Genomic DNA, 10,709 nt, shown 5'->3' on the forward strand with positions numbered 1-10,709 from the left:
ATGCTAAATGGTCTAATCTGATTCAATGGATTGTGCTAAGCTATGCTAAAAGTGGTACTGCCAGGCCCTGAGATCGGCTGAATGGATTCCAAAATGGTAAAAATCAAATGTTTAACTCTAGGAGAGCTGGAAAATGAGTATATTTTCAAAAAAAGTGGTGTGTACCTTTAAGGGCTACTGTAGACACATTGTGGTGCAAAATGGCGCCTTTCATGTAACCGTAGTGTATGTAGATAAAAATGCCTGATTCTAAGGTAATAAAAACAATACAGTTAATTTTGAAAGGTATTTAAAAAACACTGATAATATAGTTATGTATATCATACTGCATTTCTGTCATGAGATCCTTCTAAAAGTTACACAATGCAGCTTTATTGCACAATGAACATGAGCAAGTGCATTGGCATTATAAAGATTAGTGAAAAACTATATTGTTCATTGTTAGTTTATGTTACCGTAGCATTTACTAATGTTATAGTAACAAATACAACCTTATTAATGTGTTACCAAAGGTTCTTTGGGGAACCAAAAATGGCTCTTCTATGACATCACAATAAAGAACCTTTTTATAAACTAGAGTTTTATTTTATTAGGGGGCATGTACACCAAAGCATTTTATAATTGTTTTCAATGGAAGTGCCGCGCTTTTGGTGTACACATTTTATTTTTGTTAATTCTTCTAAAGAATTACAACAAAACTGACATCTTCATATTTATTTGTCAAACTTTAAAACAATATGTATTTCTAAAATGCTTTATAGAAATAAATCAAATACTTTTGTGATAGCTCAAGGTTTTATTTATTAGAAATAATATTCAGAAAATTTCATCAGTTTAATGTTTTAAAAAAAAAACAATTGTCCAAGTTCAACCTAAAATGAAAATTCTGTTCATGGCACTCATTAAATTTCATAGTAGGAGAAACAAATACTAAAGAAGTCAGTATTTCTGCCAACATTTATCAAAATATCTTCTTTTGTGATTAACAGAAGAAAGAAACTCATACAGGTTTGTAACAACATGAGGATGAGTAAATGATGACTCTCCCTTTAATATTGCATAACAAAATAAACAGCATTACTAGGCCATTATTGCTTATTTTCAAGAAAAGTAAGTTTGTTAAAGGGACACTCCACTTAAACAGTTAAACAGTTGATTTTTACAGATTTGGAATCCATTCAGCCGATCTCCGGGTCCGGCAGCAGCACCCCCAGCACAGCTCAGCATAGTCCATAGAATCTGATTAGACCATTAGCATTGCACTAAAAAATGGCTGCACGAGGCACAATGATACCACGCAGCGCCCGAAAACAGTCCCCTGCTATTGAAAATTACCAAGGGGACTATTTTCGGGGACTGCGCAATATCATTGCGCCTCCTGCAGCCATATTACGGCAGCAAAGTCATTGATTATTACGCCAGAATGAGTATAGTCCTAACCATATTTGCCTTGAAATCACAACTTTTAATTTTCCGTCAGTCTTAGTACACAATGTAACTACAGAAGAGTCAAGTTTTAAATAGGAAAAATATCAAAACTCTTTAGTTATTTTTTAGCGCAATGCTAATCAGATTCAATGCTAAGCTATGCTAAAAGTGGTACCGCCAGACCCGGAGATCAGCCGAATGGACCCCAAAACTGCAAAAACAAATGTTCAACTCTTGAGGAGCTGGAAAATGAGCATATTTTCAAAAAAAGTGGTGTCTCTATAAGTTAGTATTTTGAAAAGTTTAATCACCGAATGAAAACAAACATATGTACATATCCACAGCTACATGATTCACTGTATACGGTCATTTCCCACTTTGGTTACGTTCTCAAGAATTACATAAGCACAGGATAGACTAACACAGGAATAAAGCTGAATGCCAGAATATCATGATGTCAACACCAGGATTAGCCTGAAGGTTTAATAGACGTCAGCAAACTTGGAGATCCGCTGCCATAACCCATCTTATTACAGTGCTCCACTCGTTCTGTCTTCATGACCTTGAATTAAAGAATCCAAAACAACAGCATTTATATACTATAGTAGCAGACTTATGATTTACTCTTACAGTAGATGTAAAACCCGAGGTCTGCTTACATGAAACATAATAGATTTGTTGCTAGTAGTGAACAAGTTAGATTTCGACATTAATATGGTCCAAGTCTGCATGTCATGACACAATGATGTGTAGAGAGAATAGAAAAAATATGAAAGGGACTTACATCAGTGAGCGCTGGTTTATGAACACAACTGACATAGGGTACTGGTTTAGGCTCGATCTCTCCAGCGTAGGTTTTGTAACAGACGGCGCAGTCAATAAGAGGCTTGAAACAGACAAAAGTGTATTTATATAAAAACGCATCTGAACATTTGCTATGAGTATCAAGCCCGTAGGCAGGGGGGGTTCGGGTGGTTCGAACGAACCCCCCCTCACTGCCAAAAGGTCCAGAATTTAAGTTGTTTTTTCGCTTGATTATTGTCATCATTGTTTAAATCAATGCTTGTGACAAATATTCTGGGTTCCTGTTTCAAATTAATTCGATAAATTATTGAAGCTGGACGCATGATTTCTGTCATTTTCTGATGCTCGTTTTATTTGACTCAACGCCCAGCGCTCGCTTGACTTCTGGCTGCGCTGCGCAGACCGATCGGCATGTGACGTCTTAGCACCGCGAGACCGATTCAATAGTAAATGACTCCGTATGCTTTTAAATAGATCTCGCGGTAGTGTGGTGTCACAAGCCAACTGGTCTGAGCTTTATCCCATTAAGTAAGATAAAGTCAAAATTATTCCGAGATGACCAATAAAATCAGACCAGGCATACAGAGGTGCAACACAGGGGTCAGATGCGCAGTTAGTGGAAGTACAAGAAAGATGTAAGTAATCAAACGCTGACTATTATACAGCAGTTTAATGATGTGAAACATGAAACGCACTGATTGTCAAGGTGACAAACATTACTGCAGCTGAGCACATATGGGTGTCCAAATTTAATGCGCTGCTTTAACTCCCTCCAGTAATTCACTTCCCATTATTCAGCGTGTTTATTAACAAAATTCAACGCCACTCTTTAATTCGATAAGATATCTTTTTTACTGTATGATTAGATTCACTTTGTTGTACTGAACTGCTGCGAAGCTTGAACTTGAAAACGCGACGCATCACGTGCGCGGTACAACGCTTCATCCACCGGTAATGCACGTGCACGGAGTTTAAATGAGCCCATATTCATCTTTTGGCTTAAACATTTTATTGCATTCGGTCTTAAAGCCCAATAAACAGTACCTGTTGAAGTCATTAAAGTTAATTAAACAACAAAAGAAGAGAAAGTCACTCACTGGTCCTGACTGTAACCTATAGTGTTGAGCTCTGCTATTAAAAGTAAGTTTAAGGTTTGTCGTGGAATTTTGATTTTTCTGAACAACTTTTACTAAAGTTACTGCACTTAACAAGAAGCCTTTTGCTTCATTAACAGACATTAAATCAGATGTGAGAAGTTTAAAATTAAGGCTTGCATTATGTTTACATTTTACACAGTTAGTATAATGCATGCAGGGCAAGAAGAATATTTATCTAATGTGGGGTAACATGAAGTAATCGTAGATTCATTTATGCTTTTTTTAATAATTACAGTTTTCTTTCATGGGATAAGGACCCCCTAAAGTAGTCTCTGCCAACCCATTTATACAATTCTAGTTTCCTGCATTACTGATGTTGTATTTAAGCATATCAAGTGTATAATAAGTGTGTGCATATTTTGAATTCATTTAAAAAACTAATTATTGATGGCCTTCAGATAATTCACTAAAATGATCCTATATTCAGTAAGCCTATGTTTACTTTACTGACAGCCCATTGTGCCCAGGATGGTAAAATAATTATTACAATGCATTCCTATAATGACCAACACAAATCTTCTGCATACTGACATGGTTTGAAATCTATATACACAAAACCATGTGTTATTTGATTCTTTGGTTTTCTGATGTTTTTTGAAATTCATATATGTAGAGCAGAGAAATATTTTTTTCCTAGGGTGCATGCCCTAGAAAAATACATATATGGACCTCGGTATTTTAAAAATCCTGCGTATGGTCCTGCTTATAATTAAATACAAAAGGAGGTGAAAAACTGCAAAAAAAGGTCCACTTTTTGAAAAAAAGAACCCCCCCTTTCAATAGGCTGGCTACGGACCTGGAGTATCAATGGCACAGTCAAAACTTACTTACACGATCATTCCTGAATGCACACATGGTCGTGTCCGCATTCTTGGTTCCTTTTGTGCATTTGGTGGCTTTTAGGTAAAAGTTATGGTAGACGTACGTGACATCAAACCCTGCCTACAGAGAAATAACAAACATGCATACATGCACTCCCCAAAAAATCCTAAATGTGTATTACTTGTACTACAAATGCCAGATAATAACTTTAAGCTTAATCTTTCACTAAAACATCAAAGAAATGATCTATATGAAGAGTTTCGTTGGTTGTGCATTCCAATTAATTTCAATGCATCTGCAGTTGGTTTGTTTTGATTTAAACCTTCATAACTTAAAAAATACAGCTAAGTACCGTAAAACAAAATAATAACATGATAACATAATAATAAACATGTTTTGACAAAAATGTAAAAAAAATGGATTTATCTCGTTTTGCAACGAAACTCTTCATATCTTACAGTATGATTTAATGGTATTATCATAAGCAAACTCTTTGTTACATAATGGCAAGCCAGCTAAGAGAAAAAAGAGAAACATTTACCTCGATTTGTGATTGCTGGATCGATTTTAAGAAGAGAAAATGATGCTGAACACTTTCGTGGTCATGAATGTTTTTTAATGCCAGCTCGACTCCTTTCTTATAAGTTTCTGGAAGTTCGCTAAAGGAAGCTTGAGTTGAAGTCAGTAGGACTCCAGCAGATAGAAACAGAGCAAACATCAGCTTGGCCATCTTTAACCAGTCTGAACACGAACTCTTACTGCATTCACACAAAACAGCTTCATTCCTGGAGGTTTGCCATCTGTTTGTGCAGCTCAGTGCTTCTCAAACTGGGGGCTGTGGCCCCATGAGGGGCTCCGAGATTGTGCAGGAGGGCCCCAGTTTTTACACTGTAAAAAATACTTTGCTGCCTTAAAAATTTTTGTTAAATCAACTCAGATCTACAAGTCATGTCAACAGAGATGAGTTGTCACAACCTACAAAATACAGTTGAGAAAGTCAACTCAATTTCACAAGTTATAACAACTCACCTGTAGTTATAACAACTCATCTCTAGTCAAGATAAATAATAGTAAGTTGAAATGACTTGTAAATCCGAGTTGATTCAACAAAAAATTTTAAGTCAGCAAAGTATTTTTTTACAGTGTACATTTTATAATATACATAAATTTATTATGAATTCTGTGTGATTAAACTTCAGAAAAATAAGGCTACTAACCAACAGCACTACAATGTATAGTTTAATATGTTTTTATGCAAATTTTAAGTTTTATGTTTTACTTCACACTGTAAAAAAAATGCAGCACAAAGTTATAACAACTTGGTTTTGCAAGTCCATTCAACCTACACAAAATTTTCCTTTGGTCTTAGTACACGATGTAACTACAGAAGAGTCAAGTTTTACACTTTATTTTAAGGCGTCACTGTTACATTGTAATTATATATTTAAGTACTAAGTAATAATCATCAACAACATGTACCTACTGTAGGGTTGCGGTTAGGGTTTGGTTTAGGATTAGTTGCATGTAATTATGCATAATTAACTGTTATTACTATAATAATTACATGTAAAGACACCGTAAAATAAAGTGTTACCCAAGTTTTAAATAGGAAAAATAAAAACTCTTTGGTTATTTTTTAGCGCGATGCTAATGGTCTAATTAGATTCTATGGATTATGCTAAGCTATGCTAAAAGTGCAAGCACCAGACCCGGAGATTGGGTCCAATACAGTAAAAATCTAACTTTTAACCCTACACTGTAAAAAAAATGTCTGTAGAAATTACAGTATTACTGGCAACTAGCTGCCAGTAACTTACTGTAGATTTTACATTTATGTTATTTACTTGCAACAGTTTATTTAAAGTTAAATGAACGTGAATCATTTTCAGTCTTTATCTTCTACAGTAAGTTACAGGCAACCAGCTGCATAATTACAGTACATTTTTTACAGTGTAGGGGAGCTGGAAAATTAGCATATTTTAAAAAAAAGTGGAGTGTCCTTTTAACTAAGATTTGTTTAATAAAAATGTAAGTTTTAGAATAATTTATACTATACTTTTTTGTAGAGGGGCGTGAAGGGATGCACCATACACAAATATGCACGGCGAAAAAGTTTGAGAACAACTGGTGTAAATGAATAGAATAACTACAAAATCAAATATCAATTTTTTTAACAACCAGGGGTTGACCAAAGTTGTTATTTATGAAAATTTCGTTAAACAACTATTTATATATTTTTTTAAAGTCACAACGTAAAATAAAAAAAATATTATGACTTATTTGGCCAATGATAATGGCTCTAAGAGGTGGGGTTTAAGCATGAATTTAAAAGCAGCTAATACAATGATACAAATGTCACATGACATGCACTTACTGTACAGTACTTACCCTTGTGGTCTATAATGACATTATTTGACTTTAAAATGAACACAATCTTACAATAATTATACTGTAAATCAGTGGTTCTCAACCTTTTTCACTTCAATGCCCCCTTGTTGCCCACAACAATATTTAAAGGCCCCCACTTACTTAATTTTTAACTTAAAAATTAAATAGAGCTTGGAATGACTAGACAGATGTGTGCTACTAAAATGGCCAAAGAACAAGAAACATCTTAACTTTTGCAATGTTTAAACTTTTTTAAGGCTTGTTTTGTCCTATTTTTAATCATTTTAAGTCATCTTGAGGCCCCCTTGGAAATCTGCCAAGGCCCCGCCATCCTGGTTGGGAAACACTGCTGTGAATCATTCAGCTATTCTTTAAGAACAAGTACAGCAGATAACAGACAGATCCACAAAAATGCGGTTGTACAATTGTGTTTAATTAAATTCCTAAACATGTCTAAACATGATGTAGAAACAGTACATGACAATAAGAAAATAAAGAAGCCCTACCCTGGAAGAGAGAGATTAAGATTGCTATGTTCAAAACACACTTAAAAATAACAACAATGCCATAGAAGAACCATTTTTGGTTCCTCAAAGAACCATTCAGTGACTGGTTTTGTGGTCCAGGTTCATATATTTGATATAGTTCCAGACATCTTCCAAATCTACAGCAGGTACAAGCAGGTAGGAGAGATTTTCAGATCAACTCTTGGTTACAAAGAGAACAAAAACACACAAAGGGAAAAAAACAGGGAGTTAACGTGATTTCAGAATGACTTCCGAGAAAACGGTGCTTTCGGGTTTTGTAAGCAATGACCTCTCTCTCTCAAAGAGTATCTGACAGTTTGCTCAAAGTGTTTTGCTCAAAGCTTTAGTGGATCTCAGCATGACTCCAGCACGGCACAGCATGACAAACCGGATCAGAGCCATCTTAACCAGTCCAAACACGATTGCCCAAAAACAGCTTTGATGTTCTTTTAAACCGTCACTATACAGCCTGGTGTTTGGGCAGTGGTGCACACAGTAAATATTCCTCCCCTGACATTTATTATCTTTTACAGTAAGATCTGATAATGACAGACACACTTTACAATAAGGATGTATTTGTTAACATGAACAATCTTAATTCAATTCAATTTTATTTATATAGCGCTTTTCACAATTGTTTAATTGTTTCAAAGCAGCTTTACATTATTAAAAGCAGGAGAAAACATAGAAAAATCAGTGGACAACATAAGCAGCAGAGTACATTTAATCGTACTAACGATAAGTTAGCGTATAGAAGAGGGTGCGAAGTTAAGCCAATGTCAGCTTATTCCCTAGGTGTTGAAAAAAAACTCCTAGGAGAAAAAAACACCCTTGAGAGAGAGCCATACAATTTTATGGAAATCAAGACTACGTTTACATGTGAGCGGTTATTTTCATAAATGGGCATTTCAACCTCTCCGGTTTCAAAAATAACTTTGTGCGCACGTCAGTTTTCATAAAAGTGTTAATTGGCACGTACCCGTGTATATATGCAGTCAAGAGCATGCCAAACTTCTAGGTGGTGGTGTAACGAGAAGCTCAAGCCCACATAAGCCAAATTAGAATCCCGAAAACAGCAACGAGTCACTTCCTGTTCCTCTTTTGAACAAGGTCGCACTTTTGGCGTAGGTGTGAGCTCTGGCACATACTGTGACGCTGGCTGCCTAAACATCCGTTTGTCTCAGTTTACATGCAACCGTGTAACCGAAGATTTTCCAAATCTTCACTCTGGCGGGAGATTTTAAAAAGAATCGGATTCAGAGGCGAGTTCTCCGTTTGCGTGTAAACAAAGAGTGCAAGCGAAGGGAAATGTCTCAGGTTTCAAAATAACCATGTACGTGTATATATGTATATACAGTCTTGTTCAAAATAATAGCAGCGCAATGTGACCAACCAGAACAATCAAGGCTTTCAGCATACCTTCCACTGCCACGTGGCAAACAAGCCACCAGTAGGCCCAGCAGATTCCCAGAAAACAAACAAGACCCAGCATTCATGATATGCACGCTCTTAAGGCTGTGCAATTGGGCAATTAGTTGAAAGGGGTGTGTTCAAAAAAATAGCAGTGTCTACCTTTGACTGTACAAACTCAAAACTATTTTGTACAAACATTTTTTTTTCTGGGATTTAGCAATCCTGTGAATCACTAAACTAATATTTAGTTGTATGACCACAGTTTTTTAAAACTGCTTGACATCTGTGTGGCATGGAGTCAACCAACTTGTGGCACCTCTCAGCTGTTATTCCACTCCATGATTCTTTAACAGCATTCCACAATTCATTCACATTTCTTGGTTTTGCTTCAGAAACAGCATTTTTGATATCACCCCACAAGTTCTCAATTGGATTAAGGTCTGGAGATTGGGCTGGCCACTCCATAACATTAATTTTGTTGGTTTGGAACCAAGACTTTGCCCGTTTACTAGTGTGTTTTGGGTCATTGTCTTGTTGAAACAACCATTTCAAGGGCATGTCCTCTTCAGCATAGGGCAACATGACCTCTTCAAGTATTTTAACATATGCAAACTGATCCATGATCCCTGGTATGCGATAAATAGGCCCAACACCATAGTAGGAGAAACATGCCCATATCATGATGCTTGCACCTCCATGCTTCACTGTCTTCACTGTGTACTGTGGCTTGAATTCAGAGTTTGGGGGTCGTCTCACAAACTGCCTGTGCCCCTTGGACCCAAAAAGAACAAATTTTACTCTCAACAGTCCACAAAATGTTCCTCCATTTCTCTTTAGGCCAATTGATGTGTTCTTTGGCAAATTGTAACCTCTTCTGCACATGCCTTTTTTTTAACAGAGGGACCTTGCGGGGGATTCTTGAAAATAGATTAGCTTCACACAGACGTCTTCTAACTGTCACAGTACTTACAGGTAACTCCAGACTGTCTTTGATCATCCTGGAGGTGATCATTGGCTGAGCCTTTGCCATTCTGGTTATTCTTCTATCCATTTTGATGGTTGTCTTCCGTTTTCTTCCACGTCTCTCTGGTTTTGCTCTCCATTTTAAGGCATTGGAGATCATTTTAGCTGAACAGCCTATCATTTTTTGCACCTCTTTATAGGTTTTCCCCTCTCCAATCAACTTTTTAATCAAAGTATGCTGTTCTTCTAAACAATGTCTTGAACTACCCATTTTCTCAGCTTTCAAATGCATGTTCAACAAGTGTTGGCTTCATCCTTAAATAGGGGCCACCTGATTCACACCTGTTTCTTCACAAAATTAATGACCTCAGTGATTGAATGCCACACTGCTATTTTTTTGAACACACCCCTTTCAACCAATTGCCAAATTGCACAGCCTTAAGAGCGTGCATATCATGAATGCTGGGTCTTGTTTGTTTTCTGAGAATCTACTGAACCTACTGGTAACTTGTTTGCCACGTAGCAATAAAAAATATACTAAAAACCTTGATTATTCTGGTTAGTCACATTGTACTGCTATTATTTTGAACAAGACTGTATATGTGTATATGTATATAAATATATTCATACTAATCATTATTATTAGTATTTTCCTTATTTCTCTTAATAAAGAGGTATATACAAACATATACATAACACTTCATACATTTAAATGGAGCTTTTCTTGTTTACTTGTGTAAAATTTATTCATACTGTACTATAAATGTTCTTTTTTTGTGTGATGAACTCATTGTATGTCTCATTGTCTTATAATAAATAAATAAAAAAAGAGATTAAATATATATAATATGCTTATATTGTTAGCAAATGCATTTACTAATGTTAACAAACCTTTTCGTAAAGTGTTGCTGACGAAAGAATATAAGCAGCAGCTTAAATAGAAAAATCAACTTTATTCACAGCATTTGTAATTGGTTGTAAATATTGCTTTATGTACACAGGAAAAAAATATATATATTTGGATTTTGATTATATATATATATATATACACACACACACACACACATATATACACACACACACATATATATATATATACACACACACACACACACACACACAGATAGATATATATATATATATATATATATACAAACATATATATGATGATTAACTATATGTGACCCTAGTCCACAAAACCAGTCAC

At 35.6% G+C, this 10,709-nt stretch overlaps 1 protein-coding gene across 1 annotated transcript; it reads right to left on the bottom strand.

Moving 5' to 3' along the window:
* Positions 1 to 779: 779 nt before the first annotated feature.
* On the bottom strand, positions 780 to 4,977 carry LOC129426537 (uncharacterized). The gene is made up of 4 exons (XM_055182928.2): positions 4,753 to 4,977; positions 4,221 to 4,331; positions 2,213 to 2,314; positions 780 to 1,990 (listed from the first exon to the last, which is right to left on the bottom strand). The coding sequence occupies exons 1-4, from the start codon at positions 4,939 to 4,941 to the stop codon at positions 1,898 to 1,900; spliced, it is 495 nt and encodes a 164-aa protein (XP_055038903.2). The 5' UTR covers positions 4,942 to 4,977; the 3' UTR covers positions 780 to 1,897.
* Positions 4,978 to 10,709: the final 5,732 nt, after the last annotated feature.

Source organism: Misgurnus anguillicaudatus, chromosome 25 (genome assembly GCF_027580225.2).
Source record: "Misgurnus anguillicaudatus chromosome 25, ASM2758022v2, whole genome shotgun sequence".
Lineage (NCBI taxonomy): Eukaryota > Metazoa > Chordata > Actinopteri > Cypriniformes > Cobitidae > Misgurnus > Misgurnus anguillicaudatus.